Here is a 19662-nt window from a genome sequence, read left to right on the forward strand (position 1 = left end):
AGTTTTGCTAAGTCTTCCTCTATGCGAGAATTTGTTGTTCTTATGACTTTCACTATTCACATATCAGCGCTATTTCAGGCTTACAAATAACCGCACAGGAAGCAAGGTACACTGCCACGACTGCACTTGCGCTTGTAACAACAATGCATACGATCAACGAAAGATGTCATTTCAGGGACAATAACATGTGCGCGAGAAATTTTAAGAAGTGGTAAAATGAAAACATGCCCTTTATATTGTCAGGTTCTTGAGGAAAAATTACTATCTAGAAGCAATGTAACATGGAAACCTCTACAAAATGTAGCCTTCAATTCTTCGCCGCAATAGCTGCCATCCCAAAAATAACTCAGGCATCTGTTTTTGCAATCCTGCAGAACCTTCTCGAATTCTCGTATAGACAAAATTTTTTTTATTGACGTTGCAAATAAATTTGTTTGTCATCATCTCATTCTTCTATGTTTGTTATATCGTTGGAGCTTGGTGCATATAAAAAAGCACTCACTTTGTGTACGCGTGCAGTAGTTCTAGGCAGCGACGGCGCCAGCACGGCTTGCACATCGTTGGCGAATGCCTGCCGCTTTACTTTCTCGCTTATAGCTTAGACTAACGTAACGGAAAAGACGTGTCGAGATAAAGGGGAAGCGGTGTTCCAGGAAAAGATATAAATGGAGCGAGAAAGCTGCATTGAGGCGCATCTTTTGTTACCTCGTGCGGAGAGAGAATCCATACAGTAATGACGGTAGCGGCGAAAGACCTTTACTGCACACTCACGCTAACGCTGCTTATCGCTTCTGAGCTAGAAGCGTACCCTTGTCCAACGCTTCTGCTACCTCACCCGCGTGCTGCTAACACAGACACCATCCTCAGCCCTGCCCTTCCAGTGAACGCTGCTTGGAAATGGTAAGGTTCGTGTGAGCTTCCGCAATCTTTTCTTGGCCTTCAGGAAATGTAGCGAGAGCGCTGCCGGGGCGAGATACTTGCTAAAGAAGATAGCAGTGCTTTAAGGCAGCTGATGGTTCGCGAAGGTCTCGGTGTGGGGATCTCTATAATACATTGTTAAGCGGCACTTGCTTGCCGCTGTTGGTCAGGTTACACATTTGGAGCGGATGTTGTATGGAAAGACGAGACGGCGAAGGCTGCGCGCTTAGTGACTGCTCTTTTATGAAATTGAAGAGAGCTACGTTTAGAGGCTGATGCTGTGGTATAATATGCCTGCTTTTTTTTTGTCTCTTCCTTGTCGGCAATGGTTTCGCCCCAAGATCCGCCCAGCCCACCTTTGATTCGGGTTCAGTCAACTACGGCGACATCGGTGCATCTGCTGTGGGAGCCACCCGACATTCCCGTCACTGGTACGAAAACTATGGATTTCACCAAACTTCCGCGCCTTTTCGTAGATGTATTCAATGCAAAGAAGATCATGGCATGGAGGACAATAGCACATGCTACGTATACTAAACGTTACCTGTATCGTTTAAAATATTACCCTTCGTTTTGAATATCTAATCGCTAGCTGTAGTATAATTATGCAACTCAAGAAATAATGTGCCTTTTCGGGAGGACAGCAAGTTAGTCATTGTTCACTAACTTTTGTATAAAAAAAAAGATTAGAAATGATTCCATAGAAACGTTAGTTTACCAATCTGGCAAAGCCGGGCAGAAATGTATCTTTTACGTACGGTATTTTTTGTCGAATAGCTTCCGAGTAACCTCTTCATCAGTAGGATGTGCCAATTGGAAACATTTTTTTAAATTTTTATTGTCTCTGAAATTAAATATGGAATCCTTAGGCGTTTTGGACACGACTTGTCATTCGCTTTTAAGCAAGGGCCTGCAGGGCAATTGTTTAGTTGGCCGCTTATATTTCGAAAATTATTTCCTTAAAAGTATTTCCTTAAAAATTAAAGTTAAGTGCGAAGCCTCAGCACTAGGGTGTCAGCGTTAGGGAGCGGTGGAATTTAAAGAATTTATTATGCCAAATTTCCATGGACGTTTAATAGCCCTACACGCAGTAAAGTATACACGACGGGCTCCTGTCACCGTCTCTCATGTTTCACTAGTCGCTTCGGGACATTAGAGCTGATTAGCAAGCTAAATACTTTCCCATTCAAAACACTCTGTGTGACACGCTTATTTACTCCACAAAGTGGTGCACAGGTCACACGAGATGTAAGCGTAAGCAATAGCTATGAGTACATCAAACAACGAACTTCCATGCAAGAAAGTTTTGACAAGCTATTGAAAAAAGTACAAACAAAGCAAAAAGCCTTCAGAAATAAGTGTCACATCTGAAAGGTGAAGACACGCGCAGGGGACGTATTACATATTACAGGGAAAATGGGAATTTTTTTTTTCTACAAGCTGCTGCACCTTATTGCACTAAATGACTTCCAGAGTACGTATGAGAAAATACCTTTTTGGATCTCTCCTAAAGGAATTCAGTACCTAGAGTGACTAGCAATGTTAACAGGCAGAGGCTTGAAAATGGCTTGAACGCATACTTCACTGAGTCGACATGGGCTATACCACTCTGATTTTTGCGCTTGTGTTGTTCTCTGTGTTTTCTTGCTTGGGTCCTGGTCATTTCGCGCAGTTTAAGAACGTCTAACAGTTTTTCCTTAAGTTTGTTTCTGTTTTCACACGCAATGAGGAACGTGCTTGAACGATGTTCGACGCTTTGTTGGCAGGCTACATACTGCACTACAAGGAAGAACAAAACGACTGGGTCAAACAACATGTACCGGGAACGCAGCAAAGCATCGTGCTCGAAAACTTGCGATGCGGAACACGTTACCAGCTCTACATGGAGGCATTCAATGACGCCGGGAAAGGAGACCCGACCCAAGTGCTCAGCGTCAAGACGGAGGGCACAGGTATGATATGCACGTAAAATTCACATCGCCAGTTTAACAGAATAATTCCCTACACTCATCAGCGTGTATACTGCAGAGTAGATTGAGATCCTGATGCTGTAGCTCATATTGACGCATCTGCATATGCGTTTCGAAGCTTTGCTCAGGGGAATTTAAAGCTTTAATGATGCGGTTGGATCAGCGAGCTTTCTTTGGTACAAAGCTATAAATAAACTCTGGCTTCAAGTTGCGGGAGATGCCACGTTTTGTGTTTCGCGCAGAAGCTTCGAATGTTTCTTAGGAATGTCCTGTCCTATTAAACCGTCATATTACACAAGGCCGTCGTGAGCACCTTTAATGACTTTTGACAAACCAGTAACTAACTGAATATTGAATGTTTTATAAGCCAGATAACAATTATCATTCAGGTTAGCATCCATAAACAGTTTAAAACATATGATTATAAGGCTGGTGACAGCACCACTTACTATCATATGGCAGCTTTCATTCACATGAGCCATTTGAACAATGATAAACGCGAAATGCGGTGGATAACTGCACAGTTACACATGCGTGCAAAAATAGCATTATTCTCGCTTCATTCTCACATGGTTTTCATGCTGTTCATCGTAATTGATAATGAAGGAACCGTCATTACTGAACAAGTTAGCATAGTTCCCTGTGTTCAACGGGCCCGTTTCCTATTTATTCTTGTATTGGTCCTTCACTATCGCCACCACGAGTGTTTCCACAACGGTTCTTCTTCGTCGGTAACATGGACAGGTGCCTTTGTTACATTGCACACACTGCGCCTGTTGCCATCCGCAGCAGCTCGTAGGAGAATATTCTGGAACTGAATGACAGCTACAGCAGGTGAAATCCCAAACTCGTAATTAGATGATTTTGGTTATTATTAGCAGGCTAACAATGAATGTTTTTTTTTGTCGCTTTTCGTTCACTCGTCTAACAAATAAGAAGGTAGCTTCGAGACAACGGCATGTTTCCTTCGTGTTGAAGTGCGCGCACGTTTCAAAAACTTCCTTTTTAAGAACCTGGTGTTTCGAGGAGCTATGTGGCCCCAGGTCGTAATGGAAAATGATGCATCGCGTCTTCACTGGAGTACAATGAATGTGCCAGTATACCATCACCTTCGCCATCCTTGTCACTCATTCCCCCATCTCTTAAGTAAAGTCAATTCACTTGTCGAACCCTCACGGAACTCACCGTCTCGACTTTTTTGCCTCTACGTAAAGCCACGACTCCATATCGAGTGCCTCTATGCCACCATGGCTTTCGGCTGCTTGAGTAATGGCGCGCGCCTGTGTTCGCGTTTGGAGGCAGCGTCAAGGCAGGATCGCAGTGAATACTCCATCTATGACGCCAAAACGCAGCAGGCATTGATACACTGCGACGTGAAAGGAACTTAGCCTACCATGTAAAATTTATTCCTGTAAGCCAAGTGCCTTGACCCAACGGGTTCAGTTTGGCGCATGATTTGAGCAATAAGTTACTATTCTACTGGGCCGTGCCCAAGACGCTGTAGCGAGATAAGCTACGTTCGATGCAGCGCTTCTGGATGAAAAAATGCCCAAATTCGTCACAGCATCAGCGTAGCTGTATAACTGAAATATTTCCTCGCTCACACATATACTTTCGCATAAACTGAGTCCCATTCTGCTTCGGATCGCCACTTTAGCATTTAACTTTGAATGAGCTTTGTATAGGCTTTTTCCGTCTTGTTTCAATTATTTTGCCTTCGGCACAAATATTTTTTTTAACGTGGGTAGTCAAATTATGCCCTGTTTTTTAACCGACTTTGAACGATCGTCACAAGGTAGTACCTGAAGAGTGTTTCACCTCATCAATGGTGTCTCTGTAACGGAGCACGCTTTACAGGGCATGCGCTGTTTTTAAACTAACATCCAGTGAACATCACAAAGTAATGCCTGAAGAGTGTTTCACCTCATTACTCGTATACTTGTAACGGAGCACGCTTTACAAGACAGAAAGAAAGGGAATCGTGTTTCTCGGTTTGAATACGTTGTAGTTGATCCTTCTCACAGAGCAGTGGCAGTGTAATGTTGTCCGCGGTGAGACAGTAGGAATGGCAGAGATTATGTTCTTGAAAATATAAGGGGCTTAGGCGAGAAATACCTTTAGTTTTAAATAAAAGAGCGAACCTGCTAGTGCTAAGACAGTTAATTTTCTTGTCGCTGTCGGTCGTGAGCGCGAAAATGGTGGTCTCTCTCGGATATAGCCCACTACAGGGTCGACCCGCGGCGTAGGTAAAGCAGGCTTCGTGTGGTACCATATCTAAAGCACAAGCGTCCCAGTTTCGATCTTTTTCCCAATACAGGGAGAGCAGGCTTAGACTGAGCCGATTGTGTGCGCGCATTAGAGCAGGGGGAACATGTTGCGCGACAACAGTGCACGATTAGGAGTCATACATCATACACCTTTACTGCAGACTGAATGCAAACACACACAAGAGAAAATGCAAACAAAATATACGAGACGTACGCAAGGTGAGAGAGGGGACTGCACGTGTATGCGGGGAATGGAAAATGGGAAATACATTACTACGAAAATGCACACATCTATATAAGTTTCTAATACTATACACAAACGAAAATACAATTATCACTTCCCACAATACGCACGTGCACAAAATCGCCGCAAGAGCAGCAGAAGCAACTGGAATGAACTTCGTGCTAGGTATATCTTGGATCACTCCCGTTTAAGGGGGTTGTCGACCACATGCGTTAGCTAGGCACGACCCAGCAGTTTGTGCCCAAGAAGCCAAGCATAGGCGTGAGGCCAGGCAAATCGCAGCAGTGCTCACCCCAGAAGCTGAGCGCCAGAGCCGACACCACTACAACGGTTAATTTATTTCTCTACAACATTTGTTGCAGCGCCCAGCAGTATGGCTGGCCAATTATGTCAGCAGAGATAAGTGTCAATGATTTTGTTACATAGCAAAGAGCAGATTAGACACACGTACAGATTGCAGACCATACAAAATCTCTCCTTAAACCAGGAAATCTAGCCATCTGTATATGCTCGCAACGATCCCCGCCGTTGAATATGGGCAGCGCTCGCGACGTTCACCAAATTTATCGTTTTATATTCTTTTTTTCATGTACTAGTTTTATGTAACCTTGATTGCGGAGATGCTTGCCTGACTCAACGTTTCTTAGTATCGTAAAGTACTTAACGCATCCTTAACCACGTAACTATCGCCCCATAAATCGCGCACTTTTTCTCCATAACCAGCGTCAGCTGTTGTCGAGCGCACCATTTTATTTTTTGTGCTCCTCCTTCGGTTTTACTTACTGCTATGGTTAAAGACACGTCCCGACGATCACGGTTCGCAGGTTTACTGCTAATGAAATTTCGTTATAGACGCCGCGGCGAGGAAGCAGGACGGGCTGATGTGTAGGCGGAACAATGGTTAGGGAACCCCCACCGCCGCTGTAGCACACCGCAAGGCGGCCTTCCGAGGCGATTTATGGTTCATTACGAAAAAACCAGCCGTCACTGACGCGCCGCCTGCGAAACATTAGGGGGAGGCGAGACGTTACTCACAACAGCCAATAGTGGGGGCGTGTTGACCCCACTCGCGCATTCGCCCGGTCGAGCAACGACGGCAGCAAAAAGCAACATGGCGGAGCTGATAGCGAAACGAAAATCCTCCCCAGTGCGTTACGACGAGGGGCGTGGGGAGTGAGCGCGAACGAAAACAAGAACAAAGCGAACGCTGCAGCGGACACGCAATGCGACCCTAATCGCCATGCGTGTCTTCTTTCCGCGCGTTCGGGCGTATTCGCCGAACAGCACCACCCTGTGAGTGATGACCCTGGTGCGGCAAATAATTCCTCGAGGTTAATTATTTGAGTGTGTTAACGAGCTCTCCGGCCCGACCATGAAAAAAAATGCCAACGAATGCACCGTGCATTTTTCCGATGCGCTAAGCAGCTTTGGACGTAGCAAGAGAGAAGATGAAAAAATAAAATAAAAAGAGGTAGCTTTAGCGGAACGACTGGTGCGGTACATGTACAAAATAAATTGTAGATATCCGGTGCATCTAGGTAAGAGTGAGCGGAGGTTGTGAGAAAAGGAACGGGGGTGGAGAGAGAGAGGGCAGCATCGGAACAGCGGTCCATTAATAATGAGCGGGCTGAAGAATTAACGAAGTAGGCAACAACTTTGTTTGTTCTGCCGATCAAGAAGTGCTCCACCAGTCGGGGCCCCGACGGCTGACGCCGGGCGCCTGCCAGTTATGAGGTCCCAGCGGTGAGCTTCGAGAACGCGCTAACGAAGCAATGAAGCTTTCGACGAAGCGCAGGAAGGCAGGAAGGAAGAAAAAACAAAACCTGCTTCCACAGCGGATGTACTGCGTCTCTGTATACCGCTCTAGCAAGAGCGTCATTTTCTAGGAGGAAAGAAAAAAAAAAAGGCGAGTTCTAAGCAGCCATAATAATCCTTCAAGCACACGCGTTTTGTCGGATCGTTAACCAGGCCGTCATCTTTTAAGCATGAGAAATGATATCGGTTTCAGGAATGCCAGGCCTGCGCGGAGCTTTTATCCTAGATGCCGTCGCCAGCCGCTGTTACGAGCAAGTCAGATCCGAGTAATATCTGTCATTCTGCATAAACCCACTTTCAGTGCAGGGGACAGCGTTTTCTGCAGGAGCGGAACAGGCAGTTGTGGGGCCTTTTCTGCGAAATATTGCTTGACGAAAAAGATATAACGTCCAGGAATGCTTGGTAAAGAACGCCACTCAACTTATAAACCGAAAATTGTGACGAATGATTCAGTCAGTTTAAACATAGTCGGAAGGCATTAAATAGCGAGTCATTTATTGGGAGATTGAAATGGCACAGGAAACAGAGTCCTAACCAAAAGCTCGCTTCCGGCAACAGTAAGCGGATTCTTATTTTACACGGTTATATCATTTCTTGTGCTGCTGTGCCGAATAGTTTCATACGAGTTGTTGCTGATTCATTGAAAGGCGAGCAGAAGCAATATAGAAATGAATCCAAGCTGCGTACTGGGAAGAGAATTTTAAAGCTCTCGCCAATTACTTTTAGCACGAAAGGAAAAAAGACGGAAATATTTTGAGTCTTGGGGCACTTGAGCAGCAGTGAATGCCAAGGCTCCTTGGTGAGCTGTTTGAATCAAAGCTTGTGCCTTACAAGGATGTCCTGTAACGCCGGTTTCCTTAATGCCGCAGCCAATCACCACCTGGTTTATGGGCGCAAAGCTGTTTTTCGTTCCTCTTCCAAGGCAACCTTACTTCCAGCTGCAGTTTTAAAGAATACATTTTCAGCTGGCTATAAGTACGCTTGACAGCTGCCACTAACAAACCTTTCGTGACTTAAGCGCTGAAAAATACCTCATTCCACAAATGCTCGGCCTGGTCCTTGGCAGTCAGTAATGTCTCGCATGAATTGCACTTCAAGAAAGAAAATGCGCATAAGAAGTTAAACGGCACATCGTACTTTTCGGGAAAAATCGATATTGAGTTAGCGTTGCCGAGGAACCGCGTTAAGGAACGTGACCTGTCTGGTTGCACACTTGAAAAACTGTGCGAGCCGGTAAAACTGCCGTCGTCTTGTTCATCTTCCGGTAATAATAAATCCACGGTAATAATAAATCCGAGTAAGTTCCACGGTAATGCCTCCGTGAAACCTCACTACTGCAGATATTAGTTACCTGTTGAGCAGCTGGAAGCGAAATTCTAGTGCCTCATTTATTTACCGTTCACATTTTTCACAGGCTTAACGTCAAAAGAACGCAACTCCCTGGAAATGATAATGTTTTCCTATTCCTAAACTTGTGCGTTAAAGGCAACGCCATGGTACATTAAACGATAGAATCTCGCTCCTTCCATAAAGAGCACGCAGTTGTTTTTTTTTTCTACACACTTCCTCATTTAAGCATGGCGACGCAAGTTGTATATAATAGACTGCTTCCGAGGAACACGTGTATGACAACGATTCAGTAGAGAGGACATTGATTTTCCCTGTTGTTTTTTTTTTAAACTTTACCAGTGCCCTTCAGTGCTTCCCAAATGCTGGTATTAGAGGCGCTAAGCACAAGTGAACTGATAAATAGCGCGTCTCTATAGGAGAAGCTAGCGCCAATAAATGCAACGGTCTGACCCATTTATATAGTACTAATTCTCTAGGTAATCTAAGCAAGGGTACCTGCCTTAATATCAACCACATTAGACATGTCATTCGAAGGACAAGGAGAAGGAGGTGGAGGAGGAGGAAGAGGGAAAGGATTTAAAGGCAGGGAGGTCAACCAGACACGCATCCGGTTTGCTACCCTACACGGGGGGAAAGGGATGAAAGTATTAAAAGAAAGAAAAGAGAAGAAAGTACTTGAATTTCGAAAGTGAAAAAGGGTGAATAATAGAGACAAGATCATACAAATCATACTACGGGTAATCCGGTATTCGTATTAACACATACATACATTTGTTTCTTGAGCTCTCAGCAGCATAACAAATCAACTCAATAATGTAACGTACATTCCATTTCTACAATTGTTTTACAGTTTTCCTCGTTTTTTTTTTCTGTTGTGTCGTTTAGGAGATGTTGGCGCCTTTATATAGCAGCGTCTACTCCTTTCATAGGAATAGAATTAGTTAAAATCAGAGCCATGAAAAAAAATAGTAAATAAAATCTCGCCTAAAAACCGCTCGTATAAGTCAACCAAGTCATAAAAGAATCGCACAAGCACGAAGTCAATTCACACAGTGACACAAAAAATATGCCACAAAACAGAGTCCAGTCACATAAAACTAGATTTCACATAGGATATAGTCACACGGATGCCGAATATGTTAACAGATAACGCTACACGTAAAGTCCAATTTTATTTACAATTCAAATGACTAAGTTAGTTATGTTGATATTTGAGATTTCCATCGGGGAAGCTGTCATATGTCCCCAAGATGAGCTTCTTGTTCGAGCTGTTGTCTGAGAAAAAGAAAGGGGAAATAGACAACCACCCGTTTGTACCACGAAGCCACAAGGAACAGCCACCCTTGTGGCTTCGTGCTACAAACGGGTGGTTGTCTATTTCCCCTTTCTTAACCTTTCCGCCACCTTGCGGGATTCCGCATAAATGATTTGCAATAGCTGTTGTCTGGAAGTGCAAAGCTAATAGGTCACTCCATCTTTAAAAAGGCGCGCTAAATACGTGGGCTGGCAACCACAAATGTGCCTAATAACCTATTTTTAAGAGCGGAGCTCTTAAAGCTTTTCGTTGTGCTGGGTAATGCGAACAGCAAATATCATCATCATGAATCGTCACGCGCTATCTTCGTCCTCTTTTTCCTCTCAGTCCTCTTCTTTATCTTGTGCTTCGCTCCCAAAACACGCGCGCCGATTTCTCCGGTGTGGCCTGCAATAATCCCTATGGGTGAGAGGAGAGAACCGGTACAGAAAGAAAGAAAGAAAGAAAGAAAGAAAGAAAGAAAGAAAGAAAGAAAGAGAAAATCTTGGCGAAGAGACATTCCTCATGAGGCGACGGGATTTGAACCCCCGTACCCACGATCCGAAAGCGAGCGTCTTAACCACTAGGCTATCCAGGCACGCTTATAGAACATAGCATAGCCTTGTATAGTATTGTATAGCGAGGGGGTAGAAAAAAGAAGTGAGGGTTAGAAGGAGATGTGAGGGCAAGGAAGAGGGAGATGAGGATGGGAGAAAGTAAAGCATAGCATGGAAATAATGGAGGAAGAGAGATTTAGAGGAAAAGAAATACCGGTAGAGAAATAAAGAGAGAAAGAGAGAGAATCAAATAAAGATAAAGAAAGAAATAGAGAGAGATAGAGAGAGAGACAAAGCTAGGAAAGAAAGAGAAAGAAAATAGGAAAGACAAAGAAAGTGAAAGAAAGAAGCGGAAATAAACAGAGACAAGAAAGACATATAAAAACGAAGAGATGAGAGAAAAACAAAGGAACAGAGGAAGAAAGTGAAAAATAAAGAGAAAAAAAGAAGGGCCGTCCATCTCCGCCCTTCCTTCAGGCTTGGCGCCGCTAGTGCGAAGCTGCCTGAATTTTTTTCGCATGCCAGCAGCACGCGTATGCGCCACAAATTATCCCGTTCCCGACTGGCGAACTTATCCTTCAAACAGCACACACACACGAAGACACCAGGAAGAAATAAGGACACCAACGCTCCGTTGTGTCTTCGCGTGCTGTTTGAAGATGAAAGTATAGTAACTAGCCCAAACTGCTACGCTGCTCTAGCGAACTTAGTCTGCCTTTTTTTTACGTATGCTTAATCAAATTTTGCCTTTTTTATTATTCTAGCGCCAGTTGCTCCCGACAAGTCGTCTTTCCTGGCGATCAACTCGACTTTCGTGCTCCTGCACCTGGGCGCTTGGTACAGCGGCGGCTGTCACATCAGTTTCTTCGTAGCCCAGTACAAGCCCAAGGGAGAGTCCGAGTGGACACTCATCTCGAACCACGTGCAGCCGCAGACGGAGACCCTGATGGTGCCGCAGCTACAGCCGGGAACGTGGTACAATCTCTTAATGACCGCGCACAACGACGCTGGATCCACGGATGCCGAGTTCGTATTCGCCACCTACACCGAGAGTGGAGGTAAGGGACGCATGCCCGGCCCTATGTTTCGTAGCTCTATAGACAAGAATTTTCGTCGCTTGCATTGGGCAGACATCTTCGGGTGGGCAGGGGGGGGGGGAGGTTGGCTACGGTCAGGGTGGAACAAATGACCACGATTGCATTTCGGCCTGTCACTATGGACGTTGGCCGCTAATGTTCGCTCACCATCATTTGTGACGTAGACAAGCCCGCAGACAAGCCCGACACGGCTGACGTAGACAAGCCCGACCCGGCTGGCGCAGTCCCTGCGCCAGCCATGTCGACAGATAAATGGGGTCAAGATTATGTATGCTCAAAACGTGGTTGCTGCAGTAAAAAAAAAACTGGGTGACGGACGATTTTATTTTGGACTAATAGGCGACGCCATCTTGGGCTGTTGAAGGAATGGCTTCTCAGTTTTGCATGTCGTCACGTCAATTGTCAATTTAACTAGGTTACGAAACGTCGAATGCACGATGCCAGCCGTTTTTTAACGCGAGAGCCTAGCGTAGCTCATTTAGTGGCTACAGATAAAAAACGGCAGAGTTAAAAGACCAAGATGGCAGCACTTAAACACTTCTGTAAGATAGTCTATAGGTGACGTCTGAAACAGGGCGTCTATGACGCGTTTGCGTCTTTCACATTGTTTCCGTCCCATGCGTTCAGCAATAACATCGCATTCGAGATCTCTTTCAGTTAAATTGAGTACCGTTGCCGGAGTGTGGATTCGGACGCCACTTATTTCTACCCCTTTCAGAAGGGTGACACGCCTTGATTTTCCTACTAACGTTACTACAGCTAACTGCGGCGTAACAACCTTCGCTCATCTACAATGACAATGGTGGTTAGTGCATAGCATAGCCTTGTTTATTTCGTGTTTGTCGCATTCTTGTGGTTCTTTTCTATGTAACGCTTTATGTACATTGATTTGGCAAAAATTATAACGCTGTTCATCTTTTTTTTTGGACACAGAAGGCAAGCGAATGCGAGCACATGCATAGTTATTTCGAAATGTTGAATTTCGAACGCCATATTTAACCGACAGTGATCGAGTTACAATGTGATAAAATCGTTTGAAGCTTTACAGATGGTATCTGGGCAAATCCAGGTACAATGTGTCACTGCCGCCGGTGATATTATCAGTGCTGGTAGTGCCAAAGTTCCCTCCACCATTTTTTTCAAGACCTGCATGCATCCAATGTAGTTTGATGTAGTGATTTCCCTTACGTAACGTCACTAGAGATTTTTATGCCATTTTTAGCTCGGGAAAATATTTTGTGGCGACCCAAGAGCTGCTTTTTAACTCTCTGTTTTCTTCCGGTAAAATGATTTGCATTAAAACTCATGAAAAAAATATATTTGAAATACAGATGAGCGTCTTTTGATAAAGGAAACTTGCCCTTCATGCATTCCTCAAAGCTACTGAATATGCTAGGTGATGAACAACAACTACATAAAACATTTAGCCAGCCTGACCCTGCATGCCGAGACGAACCTTCGTGGATTGCAGGCGCTTACTTCTTGCGCCGACCGGGGCTTCCTGGATACACAAATTTTGGAACTTCAAAAATGATTTTATAAAATTAAAGAAACAAAACATCTCATGCAGTTACATACAAAGTAAATGTAAAGTTTACAGTACTTTGTCTCAAACTTCTGTATTCTTTTCCCCTCTAGGGGTACGTACCACTTATGCTGAATATTTCGAAAGAGCGTAAACTAAAAATAAATAACTTAGATATTTTAAGCACGCGCGCCGTAAGCTGTGCTGAATGTGCGATAAGCTGCCCATAATAAGGGGCCAAGATAAGCTACGAAGACAACCAAGAAATGAGAACGTCCAGACTCCTCTTCGCCCGATACTCAAGAAGCCCGTCTAGAAGGTTCCCTGAAAACTAAGCGAAGAAATTACGAGTAAAACAATGAGCCCGCAGGCGGGCCTCTCATATCTATAACCGAAGCAAAACTCACAAAGGAAGAGGATGCAGAGGCTGGATTGTATATCGTTCAAAATTTCTTACTCAGCAGTATAATGACACTATTTTCCCGTTGAGAGCACCCCCTATCGAAAAGAAGGTATTCATTTTGTTTATTTACTTAAGCAGTTTCGTGTTTCTCAAGTACTTGGCCTGAACTACTGCTTCAAAATCAAGCAAGAAAAAAGTCGGCTTCGTTCCACGCGATACGGGTGTTCTTGTCCATGTATACGCCTAGCATTTCAACGCCGTTCCCATTTTGCAAGCTTTAACGACAGTTCGCTCGTATCGTAGTTTTAGAACACTAATATATTTATGTGCGGTTGTGACGTTATTCGTAGTCACTGATATGAGGCGGAACTCCATACCCTTTTTAAGCGTTGGATTTTTAAAGCAGCTAGGAACTTTTCTTCTCTGAAATATTTGAGTTATCCCCTAGTTTCTTCACTTTATTGAACTATTTTATGTGTGCTAACCATCCGTAATACTTCTCGTCACTACGCTGATTTATGTAATCAGTCTCTGTGGCGAAATTCCACAGCCGGTCTATTGTTTGCACGAGGAGTTGTGACTCATCAAGCTTCAGTTACCTCCGATGCTTCAGTCTTACTGAAGCTGTTCTTCCCAACATAAAGTGTTATTGTAGTTAACAAAATGCGGAAGTACATGCTAACATATGTGACCTGAATGTAGTAAAAATTTCAAGTCATCTCAATTACACGGACTGAAGCGCAAGTGTTTATGCTGTAAACCCGTACAGCTAAGACGCTGAACCACACCTTTTCCTTTTTTTTTTTCCCAGAGACGTCAATGCTAAAACAGTTACAACAACCACGAGTGAAATCGTGCTACACATTCTGTTCGGTCATGTTGCCTAAATTTTACGGTAACGTTTCTCTCAAAGTTGAGAAAAACAAATCTTTCCCGAAAAGCTTCCTGCTTTTCAAGGTATGCGCACCTGGTCAAAGAATATGTGGCCCACAGCGGCTACTCAGTCACCATTACGTCCTGCCTCAGACCACGAGATGACGAAAACATTTACCTGGTGCGACCTTCGAATTCTAAGCAGCATGTTTTGCAAGAAAGCCATGTATTAGAGAATTTTGCAAAACAGATGAACTAATAAGGTTGCATGCACTAATAAGGTACATTTAATGGTGCACGAAATATGCACTAATAAGGTGCATATTAACTAGATCAGTATGTATGCCAAATGGTCAAAAACATGATGCCTTGTGCACGACCTTTTAATACAGCATTTTTGTGAGCCCAAAGTGCTGTTTTCACATGAATATATCTTTCGCTTGCCGTATATGTACTCTCTCTTGTGAACGTGTCTTCTTGTAGGCGTTACCCAAGCCCGTAGCCAGGAATTTTTTTCGGAGGGGGGCATTTCCTGAAAACCTTGACTATTTCAGAAAAACGCCTACTTTCATCATTTATTTTTGGTAAAAACACGTGGTTCACCAAAATTTCGGTGGACGTAGCCAGAGGAGGGTGGGGAGTCCCAGGCCTTAGGGGCATGCCCCCCCCCCTCCTCTGGCTATGGGCCTGGCGTTGCCTATAGTCCCAAGATATAGCTGCTTGTGCAAGGACACATATATAGCTGTCAGTGTACGACTGGCGCAATAGAACATGCCTCGTGAATCTTTTTTTTGTTCCTCAGGCACTGTTCCACCCTTGGTGTCGGTGAACAGCGAGGAGCGCCGTTTTTACCGCCACCTGGGCATCGTGGTTCCAGTGGCCTGCTCCGCGGTCATCGTTCTCATGGTGTCCTTGGTCGTGTGCTTACTCTACAGTCGCACCTGCTGCCGATCGCGCTCCAGGGTCATCTACGAGACGGCAGGTGCGTCGGCGACTCATTCTCTTAATTTCACTTCCTCTCGGCAGAGAGCATTCGCACAACGAAAATACTAGGCCCATGGCAATCAGGGATAAGTCACAAAGCAATGAAAGGTGTTTCAACCTTTCTTTTTTAGATGCGTAGCAGCTCTTCGACTAGCCTGTGTAACGTTGTCCGTCCGTCCGCACGAACGCGATGCAACGCACTTTCCACGGCACAGGTGTTGGAGCGGTGCCAAGAAGGTCACGCCCCAGCTGGGCGTTGACGTCACGCAACCCTCGCACGCTTCCCTCGCAGGTGCGCGTGTACGTCACTTTCTCCCTCACCCGCCGGAGCGCCGCAGCTGCCGGCTCCAACGCCCGCTCGCCTACCGTGTCCGCGTTTCAAACAAACGTTTACACCAGTAAACGTTACACCGAGTTTCGCTTCAAACGAATCTTCTAGCGCTCACCGCAGCACCCGCGTTAGCGCCGTTCAACCCGTGACGCCACCCGTGCGCAACGCTGCTGCTTCGCATCCCATCAGCGTTCCCTTCGGCGAGATGGTCCAATTTTTTTTTGTTTGAAGACACTAATACTAGGTGATGGAGTATTGAGTGAAGTGCATCGAACCTCGCTTTTATGCGCGCTGTGTTAAGACGAAAACTTGAACGCACCAAATGAAGGACTTTATATAAGTGTATATGTTCATTTTTTTTTACTTTTCAAAATTTTTTATTCTGGCAACCAAGTGGAAAGGGGTGGCCATCGTCAACAAATGCCGGCAAAAACTGCTTCACTTATTATTTATTTCAATAAAAAAAATGAGTCGGCTCATTATATATGCTTACTACACGCACAGATTTGTACGCATGGTTCCTTAGTAACATAACCTTGATTTATGACGAGTAACAGATGCACTGAGCCTTTGCATGTTTAAATAGTTTAGTGTTAGGTTTGTTGCGCGTGTCTTCAGATGGGGGCGCTTCGCCAAAAGGCTTATGATTTAAAATGATATCGAGGTGCAACGCGGCGCTGAAGATCTATGGAAACAATGACTTATAATGGGGAGCGTCGTCAGTGGTTCTGCAGGCGCGCAGGCCGATGTCCCAAGAGGCGCCATTGAAGAAGACCCATCGGCAGCTGTGAGCGCCCGATGAATCAGTCAGGCTAGGTTAGATACCGTTAGTTTGATGTCTGCTAACACCGAGAACTGTAGGTGTACCACGGTATGGTATGCACACCTGTGCACAGCAGGAATGTTAGTCCATGTGCGGACAGCGTGATGGTGTGTCTACACGGAGCCTTCGTTTCTCTGGTATTCAAGTGTACTGCGCGCTTCGGGAAATCATTTATACTCACGAAGCGTAGGTCGCGCTTGAACGCTGACACCACGAAAGCCCGAGGGCACCAGTGGTGGCGTAAATCTATAGGACTGTACCGGTGCAATTCGAGCGTCCCCATTCCCCTCATCGCATTAAAAAAAATCACATAATGTGCAAGCACAAGCCTCCGCAATCGAAACACGTGTCCAAGTGTCAAGTGAAGAGGCTGGATGACTTCACAAAAAAAGGACAATATTTTATGTTTCATCAAAATACTGTACTGTATGTACAACGCTGACTAAGGAAAAGTGATAATTAGTGAGTCGAAAGATACGCAATACTGTAGTTTTAATCGCCTATATTTCCACAACCTTAATCATGGATGAAGTAGGCTAAGCCATGATCGCAAGAAAACCATGTTGTGGCAGAGGAAATTACACTAGAGCGTGTGCTAATAATTGGCTCCCACATGCTGCGCACGTTCTCGCATTTTCTCGGTAATAAAGCGCGAAATCGCTTGGCCTCTGAATTTGCCGCCAACGTTGTGCCGGAAGCGTGGTATGAGGGCTCGGATTTTTTTCCCGTCGTATTGATCGAGCAGGAAACACGATGACGGAAAAGCACACTACGATATACGAACCCGAGGACTGAACTAATAAAATAAGCTGCCCGTGTAAAGAGCGCTTCACTAAAAGATGGCCGCCAGGGAATAAAACGCGCCGAGCGAGCTGCTTCGAGGAGTAATCGAGAGTTTTTTTCCGGAGCATGTCAAACAAGCCTGACGGATGGCTTTGTGGAGAGATGAAGGCTGCGCGCCCCTATGGAACGTTTTATAATTGCGTTCCGAGAATGCGGCGCTTCGGAATGACCTTGCATATCAGTTTAGTTTTACTAGGCCTTCTTTGGTTGCACCGAAAACAAAGGCTTTTTGTTTTTCACGATTCATTCCGTGTATTTGATTGCGTTGTTAGGAAATGGTCTTTTGTAAGTGCGTCCTTTGAAATCATTACGATGGTATTTTGAAACTTACAAAGTAACAAAAAACGCAGGAAACAACGGTTTCGGAAACTTATGCGGCTTAGCTGTCTTCGCGCGGGAGGAATTTCGCGCTTCATTCGGGCGATAATTGTTCTCAGCGAATGGAAGCGCAACGTCTTCCATCATTTGCTACGAAAAAAAGAACGCTGAACCGGAAATTTCGATCGCAGATTTCAAAAGAAGGATTTACAGGGATTAGATCATGCAGTAATGTTATAATCATAGATTGGAATTCTACTCGTGCCGCTACATCTACTACATACATATACTACACTTACTCGCCGCTAGTACATGTATTTATTCTGTATCATAATTTATGTCTAAATTTCATACTTGAGTTATACTTGATGTTTCTGGCACAAAATGTATTAATGTGATGTTTTATATATATTACATCTTGCACTCTTTCGTGTGCATCCCTCCCCTCCTCTCTTCGCATGTAATACCCTCGCACAAGGACCCTTATGGGTATTGTGATCAAATAAAGAAATAAATGAATGAACTAAATAAATAAATAAATAAATAACACAGGGCCCCTATGCACTCACCTGAGACGACTAGAATGCGAAAGCCACCTTCTTTTTCTTCTCATTCGTTCCCACCCCGCCACCCTCCGAAAGCTTTCTGCCCCTAACGTGGTTTTGCATTGCCTCCAGGATCGGAGGCGCCTCACCTGGTTTTGCACTGCCTCCGTGATGGGCCCACCGTTGACCAAGCTAAGATGCGTGTGATGACGTGATCATGTGACGTCACGTCACGTAACTGTGACGTCATAATAACGTCCCCAATTTTGGCCATCTGTGACGCCGATGGGACGTCATATGGTGACGTCATCATCGTGGTGACATTTTGCATCACTCGTGTTGACTGATGTCGACGCCGGACGCTGATCACATTTCGAGTTTGATGAGGCATCTAAGGTGTCGCCTTAATAAATAAATAAATAAATAAATAAATAAATAAATAAATAAATAAATAAATAAATAAATAAATAAATAAATAAATAAAGTTGTTTTTCGCCTGCTTCAACGCTTTACTTTCACTGTCTCCCCAGGCGAGGACGATCGGAGCCGAAACAGCAAGACGGGCAGCCGTGACATGGTGGACATGGTGCTGCTGAGCAAGAAGCTGCACTCGTCGTTCGACGAGACGAACGCCAAGAGCTTCTACCCGTCGCCGCCCCGGCTGACGCAGTCTCAGCAGCAGTCGCAGCAGCAATGCCTGTCAGCGGCACAAAGCGCGGGCCAGTTGGCGTCGGCGGGCCAAGAGTTCGACGACGCCAACAGCGACTGCGACAGCGTGCCTTCGAACGGCGGCGGTGAGGGCCAGCACAGGCATCACCACACGTACGACGTGCCTTTTCACGTGCGAAGGGTAAGCACGACGAAGGAATCGCAGTCCACAGGTGCTCCGCCTTTTTCCGGTCACAAATTATCCCGGGGTGCAGCGCGAAAACCCACATTTACGAATATTATCGTTGGTATCATTGATTATGCAATAGCGATATTTTAGAAGCACGGAAGCTCGGGCGAGTTTGTAAGACATCACAACTTTTGTCCACACCTTTTTCATCTGTCCATGTTTTTGGCGCTTTGAAGTGGTTCCATGAATAGCGATATCACCATTATGCAATACCGATACCTTATATGCAAGATTTGTGTTTTGTGCTAAACTGTCTAATCTGGCATCCTTTATGTGCATATCTGGCGTATCCACAGTTTTATTTATCTTCCTCCTTATTTCGTGAGAACGCATAAGTATAGAGTTCCACGTCGATCGAAACGGTATCTGTCTTCTTACATCAAGCAGAAGCACTAATGGCCTGTTCAACATTCATTGTAACTTTCTTTTCACGGCCACGCAAACTGTTTTTCACACAACGTTAACGTAGACCGCGGCAACAACAACCATGGGATACGAACGTTGTATACGATCCTTACTGAGAATGTGATCTAGTACTCCGATGTACTGTTTTGCAGCCGCGCTGTTTCTGAGACGCAAACTGGAAACGTTTCGCTCGCTGCTCCGG

The 19662-nt window shown here is 44.9% G+C and overlaps 1 protein-coding gene across 1 annotated transcript in view; it reads left to right on the forward strand.

The window, feature by feature from the left end:
* Positions 1-19662, forward strand: part of LOC119381769 (Down syndrome cell adhesion molecule-like protein Dscam2) — a 400583-nt gene that overhangs the window by 380728 nt on the left and 193 nt on the right. Inside the window, 5 exon segments of the mRNA XM_049412889.1 lie at positions 1260-1349; positions 2685-2870; positions 11180-11473; positions 15116-15295; positions 18688-19038. Coding sequence (XP_049268846.1) covers positions 1260-1349; positions 2685-2870; positions 11180-11473; positions 15116-15295; positions 18688-19038 — 1101 coding nt within the window.

The sequence above is a fragment of the Rhipicephalus sanguineus genome, chromosome 2 (assembly GCF_013339695.2).
Source record: "Rhipicephalus sanguineus isolate Rsan-2018 chromosome 2, BIME_Rsan_1.4, whole genome shotgun sequence".
In the NCBI taxonomy this organism is placed as follows: domain Eukaryota; kingdom Metazoa; phylum Arthropoda; class Arachnida; order Ixodida; family Ixodidae; genus Rhipicephalus; species Rhipicephalus sanguineus.